Below are 22,514 nucleotides of genomic sequence, written 5' to 3'. Positions count from 1 at the left end.
GCCGAACACGCTTCATCTGGATCAGCGCAATTTCTCGATTGCTTGATGCTTTCTTCGATGATCGTTTCGAGTGCTTTACGCAATTTATATTTCTTTTCTTACTCTTTTTATTGTTATTTTTCTCAGAATTGTTGAATTATGTTATCATACTGAGTGCCATGCCTGACACATCAATCGCAATTCTCAGTCTGCGTTGGCCAGACCTGTGTTTGTACATTGTTTTCTTTTGTTATTCAACCGCAACATATCACATTCTGCAGAGCATTCTGTAAGATGCATTCCTGGGCCTGGAATACAGGGTATAGCAGCACCCAATAAATAAATTAATTATATGATGTATATAACCACATTGACCACTGAGATTTTTATGCGCTGAGGCTCGTGTGTCATATTTGGTACGAATTTCATATGCCTTTCGCAGCAATAAGTATATGGGCTTCGTATCTATCCTTGCATACCCAGCACATCCCTATGAACTATACAGGTGTTCGACGAATGTTCGTGGGACATCTGACTCCGGAGTTTACAATGTCTAACTGGAGATTGTCACAAATCTAATTGGTGTACTACAGGTGTGTTTGGACTGCCCCATGAAAAAAGAAAGAGAAATCGGTGGTGATTTTACGGTAAATGCCAGACACGAATTAACATTACGTCGCACCTCTTTGAGGTCGTGTATCTACGATTTAAACCGCGTTCACCACATTACTAAGTGCTGCTGAGGAGCTTACTCGACACGCCTCCTGCCTCTCCGATAAGTACAGTGCAACACATGGTGGTCCGGGGCAGGCCACCATCATTTGCACTACAATTCCACTATAATATATTGTGATGGTAAGATACAGACCTGGCAACCCCCTCATCAGCCGCACATCAGCATGGAAGTCTTCTACACCACGCTGTGAACCCTGGGCACACAGCTCGCCCACTGACCAGCATCATGACCGCAAGCCTTGGACATATGCACCGCATCAGCAGACGTTGTGTCCGTGGAAGATTGGTTCCACCTCTTCGAGTTCCACGCATCTGCTGCATCATGGTCGGAATGGGAGATCGTCGCCAACTTCAATAAATGCGTGACCGGTGAGGCTTCTACCTCACACCCATATTTGAAAATGATGAATGATGAAACGAAATCAAAGATGATAAATGATCAGCCAATTCAAAGTGCAGACCTTATCCAGTAGAATTGCAATTAGGTCATCGCAGTCACGTGCCATCTCCACATCATCATCAATTCCAAACAAAGCCCCATAGATCGTTGACGAGTTTCCCCCTGTAGTGAACCTCCTGGAAAGACTATGTTGAATTATGCACCTAGCATAATTTCATCTTGCAGAATGCACAAAGTAAAGCCTTCATTCGCTGAGCGATATCTACATCGCTTTTCTTCGAGAGCAAACCTTCCACCAGGTTTCTCCGCGCAAAAGTTGCCGTTACGCACGTCTTCATTCTGCCATCGGACACCTGTCATCGTTTAAGCATAAAATGCGTTCACTGCTTCTTGTATGCATGGCCTGCCGCCTGGTTTCAAGTTGCGCAGTTCTTCTTTAAAGCTCATTCCACAGCCCATGTTTCACAGAATTGCTTCATTCGGGCATTGCAACCCAAGCTTTCCAGAGCCACTTATCACGTGAAGCGCGTGCTGAAGCCACACCTACTGCTGCACCCTCCAGTAATCGAGCATCCAGAATCTCAAGCTGCATTAACTCGGGCTATGGTACCATTCACACCAGTCAAGGAAAGAACGCCGCTATTCCACAGGTAACATAAAGCAGACTGCATTCCTGCCAAGGCAACACAAGAAAACCACCACCAGTGTGTGCTCTTTTCATATCCACTTTCAGCAGCAGCAGATGAACCACGTACATTAGGAGATCGAACCACATCGCAACACATGAACATTATTCAGCGTACAACACCCCAAGGAACCGCTACCACTGCAGAAGCGTCGCAAGCCCTAAGCATTGCACGCTGCCAAATGACAGTAGCACCCATTCGTGATGTCATTGCAGCAGCCTCGCAAGTCTTCTGAAAGCCTGGCACAAACCTTTTGCCATCGGACAAGTCACCCAAAAGCGAGCATTGTACCAGCTACCCACAGATCACCACGTCAATTTGGGGAACAAGTCAAACATATTCTGATGGAATGGTAGCTCAACAGCTCGTGCAATGACATCAGAAAGATCAAAATGAACTCCATCAACAACTTCAGCAACCACGATGATGATTTCGGCACATGCGATGACGAAAAGCGTTGTCGAAACCATGAATGCGACAAGAAGGGCGCGAACTCGCCGACCAACTAAACTAGAGGCGAACCCAAGTACATAGCCTTTCTAGGAAAAATCTTCACCAAAGACCTCTTCTATGCCACCGTTAAAGACTGCGCCTATTGCGAGGTCAACTGTGACGACACCGCATGCGACGGTGAAAAGGCCACGGACACTCTCCCGGCATACCGGAGCAACAGAGGCATCGCCTCAACAGCTCGGTCCACCGAATGTTCGAGCAAGAGACACCGCGTGTCTGCAAGTCGCCACGACATCTGTTTCCACGGCTGCCATCTGTCCAAACTTTCCTTCATCAGGGCATGCATCTGTCGTCCAGAGTGCAACAGCCAGACTCAGCCACCTGAGGTCTACTGGACGTCACCGGACTACCGCACATTTCTCGGAAGATGTAGTATGTGTGTTTAAAGCCAGAACGATGTAGTAACTCCACCTTATCATATTTTTATTTATTCTCTCCTTGCTCCCTCTCACGTTGCTTGTTCCGCTTTCTGTCTTGGGGGAAGGGGCAATGTGTGACGGTGGACAGAAGGACCGTGTGTGAAACGAAAGGAAGACAAAGAATAAAGGCAGTTGTTGGGCGACCACATTTGTCTCCGTCCGTAACTTCCTGCTTGCATTACATGTCTACATAATTTGCTCGAATGTGGCTGGGGCATTACGCAGACCGAAAGGCATGACCTTGAATGGGTAAAGCCTATCGGGGTTTACAAAAGCCGTTCTTTCTTGGTCTATTTGGTCTACAGCAATCTGCAAATATCCGGGTCGAAGGTCAATAGTAGTAAGCAGCACCATACATACTATCAAGGGCATCATCAATTCTTGTTAATGGGTAAGTGTCTTCGTGAAGTGGTCGAGGTGGCGATAGTCCACACAGAAGCACCACGATCCCATCTTCTTTTCAATTAGAATGGGATGCCAAGTGACTGGAGGATGGCTCAATAATGTTCTTCGCCACCATTTTGTTGACTCCTGCTGAATAACACATCGCTCAGATGCAGATACTCGATCAGGGCACCTGTATGTATGCGATGTGTGACCACGGACGTCTGGCCAAAAGACTGATTACCAAAGTTGAAAATATCACTGTACAGCATGAGAATACGTCTAAGGGTTCAGAGTGCTCAAATGGAAGGTCATTGGCAATCATGCTGTGAATTTTGTGGCTGCCACTAGTTGACATAGGAGTGCCCTTCGGAAGACATGTTACATCTAGCACAAAAGCTTCTAGCTGAAAGTCTTGCAGGTGGCAGAGGTGGCCTATAGAAAGCTTCTGAATAAGTACTTGGTTGATGAAGCCAATGTTCACAAGTGGAAGGCAGGTTCTGTTAGCTATAATGTTCAAAACCGTGTAGGGTGCAATGACGCCATGTGTGAGCAGGACTTCAGTAAGAGGTGTCGCATAGTAGTCGCCATCTGGAACAGCTGCCGAATGGGACAATTCGATATACGTCATGGTTTTAGATGGTAGGCGAACAAAATCTCTGCAGTGTAAGTGAGACAGAGGAGGTTGGTCACTGGGTTTACTGAGGCAACCCAGTTCAAGGCAGAGGACATCGGCAGAGCAATCAATCCGAGCGGAATGAGCAGACAGAAAATGTATGAGGTTGAGAGGGCACTGTGCAAGTGCTGTAAAAGTAATTACCACCTGGTGACCAGCAGCAGTAACCCAAGCTGTACACATTACAACGACAGCGGCCGTCGCACCGTGAGCAACACGTACGACTGGGGTGGTGGAAGGTGTAAGGATCTTCATGCGGTGACGAAAATGGGCATTCATGACAGACGTGCACCCAAGTAACGACCAAAGCTCTGACAAGGACGCCGTCAATGTGGACTTCAAGAATGTTCCGGTGGGCACGTAAGGGGGAAGCGAAGGATTTTGGGTCCAGGTCGACAGTGTAGCTTCACCTGCAGAAGTGCGCAGCATAATTTTCCAGTGACAGCTGAAGGACAGTGAAGAAGATGGACTGCAATGCGGCGGAGGTGACTGGCCGTAGCACAGCTACCTTCCTTGGGGACATTGGGTGCAGAGGATTTGATGCGGAGCGGATAGGGGCTTGCAGTACTGAAGGGCGGGAAGTGGGCTATGGGGCGGAGAGGACCACTGGCTGCGGCTGTTGCGAGTACTGTGTCTAGCTCGGCTGCAGCAGAAATTATTGTCGGCTAGCTGTTCTCCATTCCGACAGGTTTCTAGAATGATGAAAGGCGTACGGTCTATGATGAGGCCTGCCTGCTGAGACTAGGGTGCCATTAGGAGTGTTCATTTCGCAGACAGTAGAGGAGGATCGCAAATTCCTGGGGTGCAATGGCCTGGTTCAGTGAAACAGTGGGCGTCCAGGTCTCAGATACAGTAGCTTCACAAGAAGCCAGGCATGCGACCTCGAGTTCTTGATGGACGATGCACGTTGCGTCGCCTGATGGAAATGGCTGACAAGGAGTTGCCTCGCAGGACGACATTGCAGCATTATTCCGTAGACGCTCGAACTGAGGCAAGATGCACTGGCATTTTGCTTGCTTTAGACGGCGGCACTCTTTTATGACACACTGTCCACGGTGGTCACATTGGTGAATACGAGCAGATTGAACGCGTCATTTGCGATACTCTTCAATATATCGGTGATCTTGTCCGCCTCGAACATCTCGTCAGCTTGTAGACACAAGGCCAGGATGTCCTGTATATACTACAAACAAGGCTCAGTTGACGTCTGGGTATGTACCACCACTTGTTTCTTGGAGGCAAGCTGTCGTCGAAACGGGTGGCCGAATAGGTCGCGGAGTTGCTGCTTGAGTGTCCCAACTGGTGAGATCGTCCTCATGGGTGCGAAACCAGACGCGGGGGTTGCTGCTGAGATGCATTATACCAGCTATTCTGTTTGCTGACTCACTCGTACATGCTGAGCCACTCATCCACATCAACGCTGCTCGCCCCGGAAAAAGTCTTCAAATTGCGGGGATGTGTGAGGGTGATAAAACTGGGTAGTGCTTCACAGGCGTAGCTGGTGGTGACGTGTCATCACCTGGAGGCATGGCGGTTGATTTGAGGTGGCGTCCGCTGCGAAGCTCCATCGTCAGAAGTATACCCACACCTCCACCAAATAAATCTTACATGAAAACACAGTAGGTAAACTAATTACACACTGTATGTACAAGAGATAGCATACACTGGCCAACATGGAAACCAGCCAACATCAAACAAGGCACGTCATCATCCTCGGAGCAGCCAGCGACCACTTATGGGTACGTCCCATTACATCCAAGTGTCGACGTATCTTCCTCGAATAGCACGTAGCAATATATATATATATGCATATATGTATCACATCGCCGGTTTCCCACAATTTTTTACCACTTCTACACTCCTAATGCTATAACGCTTTTAAAAAAAAGGGGGGGAAGAGTAGCTGACAAGATGTCCTGCAGACATTTCCCTCGGACGCTAGGAATTCTATCGGACTTTAAAGTATCTATTTTTTTTTCCCTCAAACATCCAAGGCGACATTTATCGAGCGTTCAAATCTGCATTTATTAGATCACAGCTCTTAGGTACCCATTCCTGCGGCGAGCCTCGTCATTGCCCCTCGTAATCAAGCTAGCGAGCACACCGAAAGAGGAAAGCGAACACGGAGCGCAATAGGGAGATTAAAAAGGGGATAGCGAAGAGAGCACGACGAGGAAAGCGGAGGAGGAGGGTGCCGTGTGACAATGAGGTGGATAGCGGAGTAGTAGTGTATGGCAAAAGCGTAGTGCCGTGCAAGATGGGTTTTGTGTTGACCTTGGCTACGAGATGCCGCCGCCGGAGAGGGCGCTGCAAGCGTGCAAGTGATTAGTTCTATGTTCGCAATGGAGGGGGGGGGGGGGGGTGGATCCGTCAATTTTTCCTAATTTCCCAAAAACACTTTCGGAACTTGGCTCTTCGACCGGCCAATATACTTCACCGCTTCTCCAGCATTCTTGGACAATGTCTCAAGTTTTTTTTTACCTCCAGCTCGGCACTGACAGGCACTGAAAGGCAAGCGTAGCCGCTGTGTCAGCGATAAGCCTAACCGTGGGGGATCACGGAGATGAACAGCGAACAAAGCCCCGCCAGCTCCTTCCAGTTCTGGTACCTCTCTCACTGTTGTCTGCTCCCGAGCCATCCTCTGTCGCCCTACCACTGCCTGCTGAGCCCCATGCATGCCACCAGCAGCAATTTCTTCTCAATCGAAAAATCAACTGCGATGCCGTGGAGCCAACTATTCCGCCCCTCCCAGACCAGTCCCCCAACTCTGCAATCCAGCCAACCCAAGTGAGAATGGTTGTTATGCAGACGAACGACCAGTCGGTGCCCACATCTAAGGGCCAAACAATGAAACGTTCCTTAGACCGCTTCCTAACCTTACGTGAGGCCTCCTTACAGCGAAAGGCCAATCTAAAAAGCAAGCGTAATTAGAAGGGAGCCTTCGCTCGTCCTCGCGTAAGGAACGTTAGCCGTGCTCCTGGATTCAAGAGCATCTCTTATAAGCTTTACACGAACGTCTTTATTCAATAAAAAGCTGAATGGTCACATAATTGTTAAATTGAATTGCTGATATGGAGAAGCATGGACGCTTTCTTCCAGTTTTGTTTACTCGGCACGAGAAACCACCGCAGTCTAGCGCAAAACTGTTCCAGCAACACTAGCACGCAGCCGTTGTGAGACACTACTCACACCAAACGTGCGACTGAAATGAACGCTGACTCCAGGCATCGTGCTCATGCTTCTCTGCAGGTGGGTGACAATGCGCATGCGCAAGCAAACATCATGTGCGCCAGCGGTGAAATGAAGTGCTCCTTCAGGGCCAGGAGCAGCGTAAGGACGCATGAAGGTAGCTAAGGAGCAACCTTGTACTGAGGAAGCACCAAGGAAGCCTTCACCGAGGGCCCCTCAGTAAGGAAGCTTTCTGAATGACATAAGGTGGCCTCGCAGCAATGAAGGCTTCCTTACTGAGGTAAGGATTTCTTTTTTTTTGGGCCTAACGCTCCCAAACTCAAGGCAGCACATGTGATTTACATAACGGCCTCATGACTAACAAGCGCCCAGTCAACGCTACAACCAACTGCCTTCGAATCAACAGACACTCGTGTCACGCGCGTGGCGGCACAGTGGCCAGTCAATTTCGTTCTCCCAACCAATGCGACGTATTCAACCCCAGCAACAACCACATAAGCGACAGCAATTCTGCCCCGACAATCACGTCACACTTCCAAGCAATGTGGAGCTCCCGTGCAGCAGAAGCTGACAACCGCCCATGGCAGCAGCAGCGAAAACGCACCAAAATGCAAGCATAAAGTTTGAATACTCTGCCACCTGTGATTCGCACATGCCACCCGGTCCTGCTCCCACCTGCCAAGCTTTTCGCTGTGTTGGAAATATCTCAACGGAGAGCTGCAGGCCATCAGAGGTACTCAAACCCAAGGTTGCCACATTCAACCTGAGGCGAATCCCATCACCATTGAGGCGTGGAACCCCTGCCCCATACCCTGTTTTCTTAGGCTAACAACCATTCAAGAGCGGAGTTCGAACTTTCGCATTCCATCCGTACGAAGCCGACCCATGCGAGGCGCATATTTCATGGTTCCGACGTTAAAGAAACATTAAAGGCAAATGTGAACCAGACAATTTCAGAAACCTCGCAATGCTTTTCTTGTGCCATGAAAACACTTGCACCTGAAGGGTGCAACCGGGGTAGTGGTGACCGGGAGAGTGGTGACGTTGCATATGCCATCACCGCCCTTTGCTGCCGTCATTGAGTAAAATGGCACCTGACAGATGGCGGTACCGAGCCAAAGTGGATTCGCTGCTGCAGCTACTTTTTGGTCAAGTGGCGTAGACTATTGGGGCATCCCGCGACATCACATTAAAATTGAATCCTCTGCTACTTGCAGTTTGTCAGTTTTGCAAACCATCAAAACCAGCACAGCACTACGTAATAACGAAACTACTAAACCACGAAAGCGTGAGCGGCGCAGAGTCGAGATGGATTTACTTGGCCCATTTCCCAAGTCTTAACTGACAACCGCTGGATCGTTGTTGCCACCGATTGCCTCACTCAATACTGCAAAAGCTAAGCTGTTCAGCGACCTAGTGCTTCAGATGTAGCCAACTTTTTTGTAAAAAATATTGTCTTTCAACATGGTGCTTCTGCTGTCATCATTGCAGACTGTCGTATGGCCTTTACCGCGCAGTTGGTCAGAGAAATTCTGCAGCTGAGTAGAACAACACACCGTATGGCAACTGCATATCACCTGCATACAACCGGGTTAGCTGAGCGTCTCAACAAAATGATTGCAGATATGCTTTCCATGTATGTCGCCACAGATCATAAAAATTGGGACGAACTGCTCCCACATGTGACATTTGCGTATAACACTTCAACAAACCACCGGGTTTCTTCCTTTTTCTCTGGTCTATGGGCACGATGTCACCACTACGCTCATGATGCTCCTACCAACTGCGTCTCTACCGACCACACCAGATACAGACAGTTTTGTCCAGCATGCTGAAGAAGCACGGCACCTTGCACAGCAACGAATCCTATGTCAACAAAGATGTTCGTCAATACATACAGCATACACTACCAAGACTTAACATCTAACCGGGAGATCTCTTATGGATTTAGACCCCTTTACGTCAATTAGGCTGCTCAGAAAAATTATTGCGCCATTACTTTGGACCCTACATAATTTTGCATCGCCTAAGTCCTGTCAACTATGAAGTAGTCCCAGCCGAAACATCACGCCACTCTTGTAGATCACCTTCCTCTGACATTATTCACGTTACCAGGATGAAGCCCTACCACTCGCACTGACTCCCGTTCACAGACTTCGGGGTGCGGTCCCTGTTCTCAGGTCCATTGTCTCACATTTCTTTTATTTTCTCCTAGGTGTATTTAACCTGGCCCCAAATTTTTTTGCCTTAACTTTCGTGTAGTCTCTTTTTTAGGGAGGAGGGAAGGGTAATGCCACCCGCTAATAACGCTGGAAGCCGAGGATGAAGAAGTGTGTGTGGTAGCTGCGACAGAAACAGTAAACAACCGTTCCTTTGGAACGGACTGCTTGCCTTTTCCTCTGACGACAGTATGCATGGAATAGTCTCAGTTCTGGCAGTCAATCTTCCTACATAGAGGAAACAGCTACCACAATCAGATGGACAATAGTGCTTCTCAAAATATTTTTATCCCAGGGTTTTTAGCTTACCTGGACTATGTTAGTATCGTAATAAACATTAGAGAGGCAAGTGATATACTTGTGTAATCAATTCATGGCATGCTCTTTGTGCTGTATGTGGTGTTTCTCAGTGTTACCAAAGTCTTAACGGTGTTCTCACAACCTCCTTTGTGCAGATATTGCAAAACCTTGGGCGAGCAGACAAGACAAAGGATGAGGTTTTCGAAGTGTACTTGTACAACTTCACAAGGCAACAGGTGAGAACACAGATGAAGCAGCTATTGTGTTTCTTCCATTAATTCAGAGTTTTTCCTCACAGTGACAGTGTTAAGGGAAGTTTCACATTTCTTTTTCTGCATACCTTAATTTTATTCAAGTTTCATTATTGACCTTTCTCATAAACAGAGGTGTGCCTTCAGCATGTGATCGGGTTAATTTAATGGCATATATTGTTATTCTTTGGGAGAGTGGAAATGGCACTCGAATGGGAGAAGATGCTGTTCTAGTGAAAAGCCACAATACCATGGTTCACCTCAGGCAGCACACCACCTTTTGGTTGTGCAGTGCCCAATGTTGGGAAAAAATATCCACACGCATCGCGTCAGCGTTCTGCAAAAGTGCTGCTACAACACAACATTGGCTTAATAGCAGGGCAATGCTAATTGTATTTTCTGTGCTTCTCCTTTTGTTTCTGTATTCTTCACTCTGCATTCTAACACAAATAAAACGTTGGCACTTGTATTGAGCATTGTTGGACATTTTATATAAAAAGGTGCAATTAGTGTTGGCTGTCTAACAGAAAAGCAAACCCGAGATAGAGTGGGTATTTTGCCTGGCACAGGCAATTGTAGCGCTGGACACACCATAACATGATGCACGCTATATCAGCTGTTGATAAAAAGGACTGGGCTGGACACTTCATAGTATGCTGTCAGGACACTATAGAATGATGTCCAGCCAGACGTCTCCTTGCAGGCACCCATTTTTGCAGGCCCGTGCAACACTAATATTATGAGTGAAGCAGCAGGTCTTCATCAGCCCAGTCACTGCTGGCCCACTGCCGATATTGGCCTGAGTGGTATGCTGTGTGGTCCTGTTCCAACTTGCCTGCGGATGACCTGTCAGTGACAAGGCCATGTTTATGGGAGGGTATTTACCAGTGCTGCATTAAGCACTTTCATTACATACTGAGAAAGCAAAAGGGGTCCTGTATGCAGCAACAGAGCTTTGTGGTATGTGTCAGGCTCCACCACGAATGAGATGTGTTAGCAGATGTCTGTCCTAAGTGAGCTTGACCAAGTTGCTAATCATAGTGCTGAAGAAAAGAATTCTGAGAATATTGGGGCTTACTCATCTAGGGACATTTAGGGGAGTAGAGTTGTATGAAATAAACACCCTTCTTGGTGTTTTATCCTCTCTCGTCTCTTTCACCATGTACATGAATAGTTCAGTTTTGCTAAACAGCATCTTGATCCTGCCCACTCTACACTCCACAAGTCTGAGGCTAGTTTCTTGCGTCGAACACGCCACATTGTACAGTATAATTTCGTAGACACAAAGAAAACGATTGCCCTTCTGGCTTCTCCTTTGTTTCCGTGCTACAAAGTTACATAATGGAAAACCAACTGGCCTGATCTCTAGCACTGTTAAGCCACATTGTAACAATCTGCTTGTGCACAGAGAAGTAATCAGGGGTGATGCACATAAGAAAGGTGTGTCCTAATGCGCATTGATTGGGAGAGCACCAGGGTGACATTGGGGATTATGAAATAGCAAAATGTGTGCAAGATAGGGAGAGATAGGTGTCAGCCAGGTCATTAATTCGTGGTGGTAGGGAGGACTCTTGGATTGCAGATGTTATGCGGCACAAGGCTGTCCAAAGTACGACAGCCCTGTGATGTGGGAAACATCAAAGTGAGAGTTACTGGTGGTTGAGTTCCCCTGTCATAACCACGGCAGGTGGAGGAGAGCAGAAACCCCTTGATTGAGCACTGGCATGGCATGCAGCTGCTGCCAGTGGTTGGCATAGTCATCGAGGTTGTGTGCACAGACCGCTTGCCATCTATTTAGCTTAAGGACGATGCTGTGGATTGGTAGAGCTGTGTCAGACCATGACATCATCATTTTTTTATTTTTTTGTGCTCCACGAGGTCATCTGTGCTTAAGCAGTGGAGCGCTTAAAGCAAGGGTCAGCCACAGTGTAATACACGTTTGTAGCAATTTCAGCACATTAGTGTTGTTGTTTCAGACGGCAGCAGCCAAGCTGCAGAAGGAGTTCAAGAACTACGTGCTGTGCATCAAGAGTCTGCAGCTGGCCAGCAAGGCGCTCATGGACACACTTAGTGAAATCTATGAACAAGAGTGGGTTGGTCACGAGCAGATCCCCGTCAAGGCACAGGTGGGTGTTGCATATTGTCACGTGGTAGTGACGGTAAAGAAGGCAGCAAACCTGTGAATGATGAAACTAGCGTTTTATTGGGCAGACCTGTGCCCGCAAAAGAGAGTTAGACTCAAAGAACAGCGATAGCGGCGAACACAGTCTGTAATCGGCGATCAGCGGGTCAAGCGTGTCGGCTTTTATAAGTCAGTCGTCAACGGTTCCAGAGTAATCGCTGGCGCCCGCGTGTCTTCCAGAAAGTTCTACACCACTCGCGTCGCACGGTGAAATAGATTACACAAGGTTTGGTGACAACAGACAGTGGATAGAGCCATTGATAACTTTCGGAATACTTCCGATACATGCAGACGCATCCTATGTTGTGCGATACCATTTGTTGGGCAGTGAAATGCCGTCACCCGATAAACAGAAACAAGTACACGTGCCAGTACCCCCCTCTTAAAAAGCATCGTCCTGATGCTACAAACATAAACGAGCGAAACACAAAAGGACACTTATTAAGCAAGAGTAACAAAACAACAAAGAAACAAAGCTCAAAGAAACACAGTCCATAAAAAGAAGCTCCAGAGTTCAGCTATGCAAAGTCGCAAAGTTTGTTAGCATTGGTATAACAGCTTAAGTCACACAACATGAGCCATTTCGGGTCGTGAGCAGCGCCGCTGTAATAGCAAAATGCCGTCTGGTACGACCTCATAGTCGAGTGCGGCAGTGCGTCGCTTGGTCTTGTTGGGTCCAAAATACAGTGAAACCTCGTTAAGCCACAGTTGGTCGGAGCACGGCAAAAGAATGCGCAAAACAGTAGCACTGCTTAACCAAAATAGCATGAGATCGCCGATTCACCTGTCAAAAATGGAGCTCGGAGAGAGTGCGATGAAAGGGGAAAAAATACCAGTATTTATTCACTTCGCGCAGCAAAAGTGTTATTTTTGTTTGATACCGTGGCAGCCTAACAGCGACGACCGCAGCCCCAAACTTACTGAAGCTGCGAGCCAGCTTTTCAGCCAGCCCCCTCTTCTCGGCAAACACTCGCATGGCAGATTCCTCATTGGCGTTGCATATTCTCCTTGCACGGGTGCGGTAGCACTAGAGATGTAACAGAGTGCCTTTTTCATTGCGGGGTGCTGTTCTTGTCATGACAATTGCATTCACGAGGCTGATGTAACGTGCAGCGTCTGCCACTTTCGGGCCTGAATCGCTTGTGCTGTCACTTTCCGTGCCGTCCTCATCACTGTCGCTAGGCAACACTTCGCCCACAACAGAGGCAACGATGGTGAAAAGTCGCACCTTGTTGCTGACATCTCTTCGCGGTCGCAGCAGCGCTCCTGAGGAACTGCTGCTTTGCATTCCAAATGTCGCACACCGTAGTCAACAGTAGATCCCTGTTGCGTGCCAGTGCCAACTTCGTGTCACTTTTGATAGCACAAACAATGTCTAATTTTTCTTCTATGCTGAGCACCTGGCGTCTATTTTATCCTAGCTTCATCATGACGCGAGTCGTTGTTTGCGTGACGCCACAACGCTCTCTGGCATGGCGCTGAAATGACGTTGATGTTGATGTGGCTTCACAGGCACATGCACAGGGCTCTTGGAGACCGTTGTTCTGATCCATGGTTCCGATCTCTCATGCTTGTTGTTCTGCCGGGTGATCCAATAGAGATGACGCACCACCGTGTTAACCGATACGTACGCAATAAGCTGGTACGGTTTATGCGGATACAAAACACATTATCTTCAATGGCTGCAGGATCGGGGATTTGACTTTACTACTTTTAAAACGAAACTACTGTTTAAGTGGGTGCTGTTTGAGCGGGTACGTTTTAACGACGTTTTACTGTAGCGGCGTAAAAGCTTCTAGTTAAGTCCTCGTCGGCGTATTGGGGTCCAAACCCAAACATGGTCACCGGGCTGGTACTTGACGTTGCGTCATTGAAGGTTGTAGTGTCGGCTGTTGATCCTCTACTGGTTCTTGATCTGCAGGCAGGCGAGCTGTCGGGCTTCTTCGGCGCACTGGAGATAGGTGGTGACATCAAGATTCTCTTTGTCGGTGACATGTGGCAGCATCGCGTCGAGAGCCGTCATCGGGTTCCTGCCGTAAACAAATTTGAACGGCGTGATCTGTGTTGTTTCTTGCACCACCTTGTTGTAAGCGAAGGTTACGTATGGCAGGATGGTATCCCAGGTCTTGTGTTTGACCTCGACGTACATTGATAGCATTTCGTCGAGGCTCTTATTCAGGCGCTCCGTAAGACCACTCGTCTGCGGGTGCTGGGCAGTTGTCCTCCTGTGGCTTGTCTGGCTGTATTGCAGAATGGCATGGGTGAGCTCTGCTGTCAAGGCCATTCCTCTGGTGGTGATAAGGACTTCTGGTGCGCCATGTCACAGCAGGATGTACTTGACGAAGGATTTCGCCACTTCGGCTGCGCTACTTTTTGGCAGAGCTTTTGTTTCAGCAAAGCAGATGAGGTAGTCCGTCGCCACGACAATCCACGTATTTCCGGTTGTTGACGTCGGAAAGCGCCCCAACAAGTCCATCCCTATCTGCTGAAATGGTCGGCAAGGAGGCTTGATCGGCTGTAGTAATCCCACTGGCCTTGTCGGTGGTGTCTTGCGTCGCTGGCAGTCTCAGCATGTCGTGATGTAACGGGCGACGTCGGTGGTCAGGCGCATCCTGTAATACTTTTCCTGTATCCTCGATAGCGTCTGGGAGAATCCGAGGTGCCCAGCGGTCGGATTGTCATGTAGGGCGTGCAGTACTTCTGGATGCAGTGCTGAGGGAACAAGAAGAAGATAGTTGGCGCAGACTGGTGAGAAGGTCTCCTTTACGAGTAGGCTGTTTTCAAGCGCAAACCAAGACAGTCATCACTGAAGTGCCCTATGGACAATGTTGGTGTGCCCTTCCAAATACTCAACGAGGCTTTTTAGCTCCAGGTCTGCATGTTGCTGTTCAGCGAAGTCTTCTGCACTTATTATCCCCAGGAAGGTGTCGTCATCCTCCTCTTGTGGCGACGGGTCAATGGTCAAATGAGCATTGGAGTGTTTCCGTCTGGACTTGTAGGTTGCACTGATGTCATATTCTTGCAGTCTGAGGCTCCATCGCACCAGCTGTTCTGAAGGGTCCTTTAAGTTCACTAGCCAACACAATGCGTGATGGTTGCCGACGACTTTGAATGGCCTGCCATATAGGTGAGGGCGAAATTTTTTTGTAGCCGAAACGATGGCAAGGCATTCTTTTTCAATCATAAAATAATTGCCTTCCACTTTTGACAGTGACCGGCTAGCGTAAGCTATCGCCCGTTCAAATCCATCTTTCCTCTGGACTAGGACAGCATCAAGGCCTAAGCTACTGGCGTCAGTCTGGATTTCTGTATTGGCATCCTCATCGAAGTGCGCAAGTACCAGTGGCAACTGCATGCGTCGTTTGGGTTCTTGAAATGCATCGGCCTGCGGTTTCTCCTACTTGAACTCGACATCACATTTACTTAGATGTGTCAGTGACTCAGTGATGCATGAAAAGTCCTTGACAAAGCACCTGTAGTAGGCACATGTGCCAAAGAATCTACGCATTGCCTTCTTGTCTCTGGGCAGCTGGAACTTTGTGATGGCAGCTGTCTGCTGCGGGTTGGGGAGTACTCCAGATTTCCTAATGATGTGGCCCAGGAACAGAAGCTCATTGTAAGCAAAGCAGCACTCTTCATGCTTCAGAGTGAGCCCGGATGACTTGATGGCCTGTAGTACTGTCGCAAACCACCTAGGATGATCGTTGAGATTTGCGGCGAAGACATCATCCAAGTAAACAAGACAGGTCTGCCACTTCAATCCTGCTAACACTGTGTCCATGACACGCTGCAGCGCCGAGCACAGTCCAAATGGCATGACCTTGAACTCGTAAAGGCCATCTGGCGTGATGAAGGCGGTCTTTTCGCGATTTTTCTCGTCTACTTCTATTTGCCCGTAGCCAGACTTGAGATCCATTGACGAGAAATATTTAGCATTGCAGAGCCGATCCAATACGTCGTCTATCTGCGGGAGGGTGTATACGTCCTTCTTCGTGATCTTGTTCAGTCGATGATAATCGATGGAGAAACGTAGGCTTCCATCCTTTTTCTTCCCTAAAACAACAGGAGATTCCCACCGGCTTTTAAATGGCTGGATGATGTCGTCGCGCAGTATTTCATCAACTTGTTGTTTTATAGCTTCACGTCGAAACTCGGTAAGGGCTCTGGTGGAATGGTCGAGCGCACTCTTCGGTTATTATGCGATGCTTTGCAACTGGTATTTGCCAAATCTTTGATGATGTCGAAAGCAGCCTTTGCATCGTTGGATAAGATTTTCAAGCTGTTGTTGCTTAATCATAGTGAGACTTGGATTTATTTCGAAGACTGGTTCGGGTACTATCGTTGTCGACCCAGATGCGGCAGAATCTGAGAGGACATACACATTGCTGGTTTCCACAGTTACCTCCATGTATGCAATTGTCGTGCCCTTGTTGATCTGCTTTCCTCCATGTATGCGATTTTCGTGCCCTTGTTGATCTGCTTTCCTCCATGTACGCGATTGCCGTGCCCTTGTTGCTGGCTGAAGTTTGTTAGCGTCACTTTCGCTTTCCCTCCGTGCAGTCGAGCGATCCCTCTTGCAATGCAAATTTCGCTATCAAGCAGTAGACGTTGGGCGCACTCAACACGCTCTACATCTGCGAGTGTTTCGCTGCTGACGGAAATGACAATGCTGGAGTGAAGCTAGATGCTCGCTTGGTCCTGAAGTACACTCAAGGCACATTGATGACTGGGAAGCCTCTCCTTCGGTATCACTTGGTCTGTAGACAGCGTTATCGACTTCAACATAGGTCAATGATGGAGCCGTGTTGGTTCAGGAAGTCCATGCCGAGAAATAAATCTCGCGAGCACTGTTGGAGGACAACGAGTGTGGCCGAGCAGGTCCAGTAATGAACTGCAATTGCTGTGCAAATTCCAGTCGGCATTATGAGGTGTCTTCCAGCTGTCCAAATTTGAGGGACGTCCCACGCAGTCTTGACTTCCTTCAACTTTGCAGCGAACAATCCACTGATTATAGAGTAGTCGGCTTTTGTGTCCACTAAGACGGTGACTGCACGGCCATCGAGAAGCACGTCGAGGTCGGTTGTTATTTGTCTTGCGTTGCAGTTCAGTCTTAACGTCGGGTCACGGCTGCACTGCGTTGAGGTGTGGCTGGTATTCTTTGCTTCTAGGCTTCGTTGGGATGGCGACGTCTCGTTGATGTGTCGTCTAGATAGTCTTTCCAGCATCTTCGGTGGCGGCGGAGGATCTGGCGGCGGCGGAGTTTTCCGGATATCATTCTCTCAGCTACCTGCATAGAAACTTGCATAATTCGCCTTCTAATGAACGAAAATTAGCATATCTTACTTATGTTCACCCACAACTAGAATACGCTTCATCCACACGGTCACCATATCAAGATTATCTAATACGTATGTTGGGAGCCGTTTGGAATAGGGCAGCCAGATTAATCTCTGGCAACTACGACTATTGTTCAAGCAGTAGCCGAATAAAACAAGGCCTTGCATTTCAGTCCTTAGAAGACCGCCCCGTCATTGCTCTTTCATGTCTGTTTCACAGGTACATTTATTGTAATATCATATTTACACAATTGTAAGTCAACTCGAATCTAGGTCAAACCCCCTAAATCATGTGACAGGGAAAAAAAAGGAAGAGCATACCCGAGGGTGCATTCTATAACGAAAATATATTAGTAGCTGACATGGTCACTGGACTACTAGTCTTCGCTAGTGCTGCCATCATCATTGCTGCTACAGTCCCACAGCGTGTTGTCGTCCAGCGAAATTCCACATTTGGCAAACGACTGCACCACTACATCTTGTGGAACAGCAGCCCACACTGAGAATGCACCCAACCACACGCACCCGTCAGGGAGGCTCTTTTAGCAGGTCCGATTGGCGTAAGTTCACGGTCTTCTGCCGCCAGCCACTCATTGTACTCACGGCGGAGCAGGTCCTTAAAAGGCGAAGATCCAGGCCTGTTTCATGACCGTGTCGCACTTCACTAGCAGGGATCGATCACGCATTTCAGCGATGTACGCCGCAAGCTTGGCCTACAGCTCCGGAAAGCGTCCATACTTCGGCTCGTAGGAAATTCCTCATTTGCCGTCTGAGGTGAAAATTTTGCTTCGCTGCAGTTGCCACTCGCACCACCCATTCAGAAACATCAAACTTACGGTCCGCTGCACAGTGATTTGTTTCTTCGGCATAAAGGATGACAACCCTCTTGAACACTGCTGTGAACAAGTGCAGAATGATTAGTGGGCCTGGAGCACTTGTGACGACTGGGGAAACATGGAAGTAGCACATAGCCAGCATTCAAGTCGATTGTGTCGAACCAATGCCTTTGGTCAAACTAAGAGCACTAAAAGCGTAGAGAAAGCTAAGAGCTACAGGGAAAGAGAAACACGTGAGCCGTGTCTGCTCTTCCATGAACTACCGATACTCCCCGCAAGCACCACCGTTCTGAGGTTGCCACCACGAATGGGACAGCGGGGCTTCCATCAACTATCGACCCCTCCCCCCCTCCCCCCATGAGTGTTGTGTGCACTGTAAAACTCTCAAAAATGTTGAAAAACCTTTCCGAAAAGCGAACAAACATGCGGGATAGCTACGGGTAGGGCCATAGAGCAAACAAAATTGTACCTACATTGTAGCTCCCATTGATCTCGCTTTTGTGGCAGTGCCATGTTTTGGTTTCGATTGTAAGTCGACCCCTCCACTTCAGATTTTCTCATTTAAAAGAAATAGGCGGATTTACAATCGTGTAAATACGGCAACTTTTACTGTTTGCTGCTTCATGCTCCTGTGTGCACATCTCGTAGCATTCACAACGCGTGCATTCATGGTCAAACGCAGGCATTTAACTCATTACCACTACCAAGAGCTATTGCACATTGGAACAGTCTCCTGGATCACATTGCATCCATCTCCAATCGTGAAACATTCCGTGATAACCTGAATTCGTTGCCTGTAAATTTTATATAATGATATTGCACTTTGCTATTTTTGTCATGTAATTACTGTTGCCCCCCTTACTCAATGCCTTTCAATGGGCCTGTAAAAAAATGTGAATAAATGAATAAATAAATATGGGCTGATGGACCGGCACCAGGCTGGGCCAGTGTATGGCGACAGGTAGCGGCCTGGTGACGATGAATGGGACAGTCATCAAGGGCTCCACCGGGTGGCGGCAGGTTAGTTAGCGATATCACAAGGGCGTTCACCTTGCTGTGGGTGCAGAGCATCGATGGCAAAAGTTCATAGTCCCATTTCGCGGTATGGGCACAATGGCACGGTAGGGCACCATGGCATGGTAGTGACCATCCCATTTAGTGGTAGGGGGACCGTCGCGGCTGGCGACGGCAGCATATGTCATCGCTTCTGGCTAGGGTTGTGACAATATTGGCTGCACCTGAGGAACTCAGTGATGAACTCAATGTCTTCTCGAACCACATCCTGGTGGCGTCTTCCAATGCAAAAAAGGCATGGCACAGCTTGTCATCACTGTTCCAGCTGCTGAATGTAACTACCCTCTCATACATCTCCAGCCGGCTTTCCAGGTCCTCAAATGTTGATCCGCGTAACGTCGGTGGCTCCCTGGGCTGCTGCAGCACGATCGGTGTTGGTGACACTTGGGCTGCCATTGTAGCTGCTGTCGTGGCCATGCACTTCCTGGTCTTCTCAGGCAAAAGTACGTGCTCTGGGAACAGCCCTTGCTGGCTTTGGCTAGCTCGCTGGTCCTTGGCGACGTTGGCGTTGTCCTCAGGTGTCAGGCTTGGATCGCAGCTTTGTCGCACTAGCATCTCTAACATATGTCACATGGTAGTGATGGTCAAGAAACACAGCAACAGAACTTTCAGTAGCTTGACTATTGGGTGGACCTGTGCGTACAAAAGCAAGTTAAACTCAAAGCACAACAATAGCGACGAACACAGTCGGCGATCGGCGAAAATTTGATCTGCGAGGAAAGCGTGCCGACTTTTATGCCTGAGTAATGGAAGGTTCCACAATAGTCGCTGGTGCCCGCTTGTCTTCCAGACAGTTCTGCACAATTTGAATCGTGCATACATGCAATCGGATTACACAAGGTTCGGTGACAACAGACAGCAGATAGAACCACCGATAACATTTGTTAGACGGTGAAATGCAATCACCCGAGAAAGATAAACAAGTATGCATGTCAATATTTTATGGATTTTAGCTTCAAATACACAGCTTTGGGAAAAGTCATAAAATCTTGCCGGGTATTACCTAAAAGTGCATTGCGTATCATGTATGATACACAAAGAACAACTTATTCAAACTCGACAAAACAAAGAAAGAAAGAAAATCTTACATAGGTATTTATACAGAATTTGTGTTATGCCAAACATTGAAATAATTGGTGATCATAACTCTGAACATAGGTTTTTGGTTATTTTTTATATTTTTTAATGATTGGTGGTAGGTTGTTACACGACAGGCAAGAAGTTTGTTGTAAACAAGTTATTCGGACAACTTTTTCACTTGAAATCAGCACACAAGATTATGTTCACTCTGGCAGCCTACTGCGATGTTTTCAATGAGAATGACATTCAGGTTGCTCTGCGAAGCAAGCATTAAGTACTGTTTTATACAGCATATGTACTATTATGGGTTCTTTAGTGGAGGTGAGCAGATATTTGTTTCCTCACGAGATAACAAACTGGGGGTAATATGTTATGTTTAACAAGCTATACTATTTCTCAGCACCATTATTGTCAGAAAATCATCCTGGTAGCTGTGTTGCGATAAACATAGCTTGGGGCTTGCAGTGTTCCAAGAGCTAATGGCAACAGTCCTGATGACCTGTCGCCGTTACACTATCAAGACAAGCTTTTTCACCTGTCTGCTAGACAGCGCATGCAATGTAGTGCGTAGTGGTATCAGAAGTGTGCAGCGACCTACATGCTTTTGATAGGTGATAAGCTAAACTTGCCGCTATTCTGTGTTGCCTCTAAGCAGTACCAGTCTAAGTGTTTTTGCTGCTGGTGGGAATCAAAACAGCTTGCAGTTGCCATCTTGGCTCATGTGCAGCCAGGAGTGATGCAGGCTGCACAGATGCTCGCATGAAACATGGCTGCACAGCTGCCAGACATGCAGCTGCCTTGTACTAGGTGACACAGTGCACACAAGTTGAATGCCATGATTGGCACCACGTGCCAGCAGGTACTGTGCTTCAAAGCAAGTTGCATGAATTCTCGCTCTGCAGATCACTGTACAAAGACGTTTCTCCAGTTAGCGCAACTGGGGAACAAGTGAAGAAGATAAGACGCACAAGAACAAAACATATTAAAAAAGAACGAGAGACACGGTGGTGCTAATACAAAGATTTGTGTGTATACAAATGTGTTCAGACACGCATGCGAAAGCTAGAAGACTGAAGACTGTACACTGCCCACTGTGCCACTGTACTCCCCGCCAATTTCAATGTTTCTTACAATGATGCTGCCTATCCTGTACTGCATAGGTGTACAACATAGATGGAATTGTTTTTTACAGCTCTGGAAAAAAGAAGCTCGTTAGTATTTATATTAGGTAACATCCACTATGGCCTCGCATGTCTTTCTTTGTTGGTTGATTAGTGCATAGCACTGTTGTTTAGTGTGTAGTTGTGCTGTATTCCCACCAGGTGTATAGTACTGGCCATGTTTTCATGTGTTTCTCCAACTACACCATGCCAGACTCTGGAACTCCTGTGGGATGACTACCATAGAAAGATGAATGACCAGGTGATGATTCCACTCAACAGCTACATCACCCAGTTTGCAGACGTTAGAGTGAGTACTTATTTTGGGCTTATCTCATCCTGGCTCTGTTTTCCAGCCTTCATTAAGGTTGACCTTCTTTAGCACGCAAGGAAAAGAGAATTATCATTTGGCCATTGTGCAAATATTATAAAATTCTTTACCTGTGTTGTGCACAGCTGTTTCAGGAAGAATGAAATTTTATTGGTAAATGTAGTGAAAGTGATGTACACATGTTCAGGCTTTACCAAAGCAATACACATTTCCTTGATGAGCAGCCAGCGTTCTTGCTTCCCTAAAATGGCACCAGGCATTGTCCTCACTGCACCCACACTCAAAGGTGATGGTAATTGCTTGCCTTGCAGGGGCGCATAGCTAAGCGAGGCCGCAAGCTGGTTGACTATGACAAGTGCCGACACAGTGTTGAGAGTCTGCGTAACTCTGCAAAGAAGAAGGACGACTACAAGCTGGGCAAGGTCAGTGTCCTCATAAGGAAGCATTGCAGCTGCATGCGATTTGTTTGTCCAACTGTGTTTATTTGAGATTGCATTAATTCCTAACACGCACATACCATGATGTACATTAGCAGAAAAACAGCATTTCAGGGTCCTTGTTCACAATAAATCCAAAAGGCCTTCCTGCCTTAGGTGTGGATTAGATGGCGCATTGTGTTTGCATAGGTGTTGGGTAGGTTACCATGACACAGTTTATCACTTGTGGAGCCGTTTGTGTGTGCGTAAATTCCAGCAATGATCCTGTTGAAAGTTTGTCTGCTGTTGCCGATAAATTTTCTTAGGGAGCTCAAGTCTGTAAACACA

At 47.6% G+C, this 22,514-nt stretch overlaps 1 protein-coding gene across 3 annotated transcripts in view; it reads left to right on the top strand.

The window, feature by feature from the left end:
• The window catches only part of Amph (amphiphysin), a 252,698-nt gene that overhangs the window by 73,744 nt on the left and 156,440 nt on the right, over positions 1 to 22,514 (top strand). For all 3 annotated transcript variants that reach the window (XM_075693890.1, XM_075693889.1, XM_075693888.1), the window contains 4 exons: positions 9,656 to 9,736; positions 11,728 to 11,877; positions 21,634 to 21,729; positions 22,062 to 22,172. In XM_075693890.1, the coding sequence (XP_075550005.1) occupies positions 9,656 to 9,736; positions 11,728 to 11,877; positions 21,634 to 21,729; positions 22,062 to 22,172 (438 nt within the window). The remainder of the gene's footprint in view (positions 1 to 9,655; positions 9,737 to 11,727; positions 11,878 to 21,633; positions 21,730 to 22,061; positions 22,173 to 22,514) is intronic.

Source organism: Dermacentor variabilis, chromosome 5 (genome assembly GCF_050947875.1).
Source record: "Dermacentor variabilis isolate Ectoservices chromosome 5, ASM5094787v1, whole genome shotgun sequence".
NCBI lineage: Eukaryota > Metazoa > Arthropoda > Arachnida > Ixodida > Ixodidae > Dermacentor > Dermacentor variabilis.
Note: the sequence above shows the minus strand (reverse complement) of the source record. Positions and strands in the feature narration are given on the sequence as shown.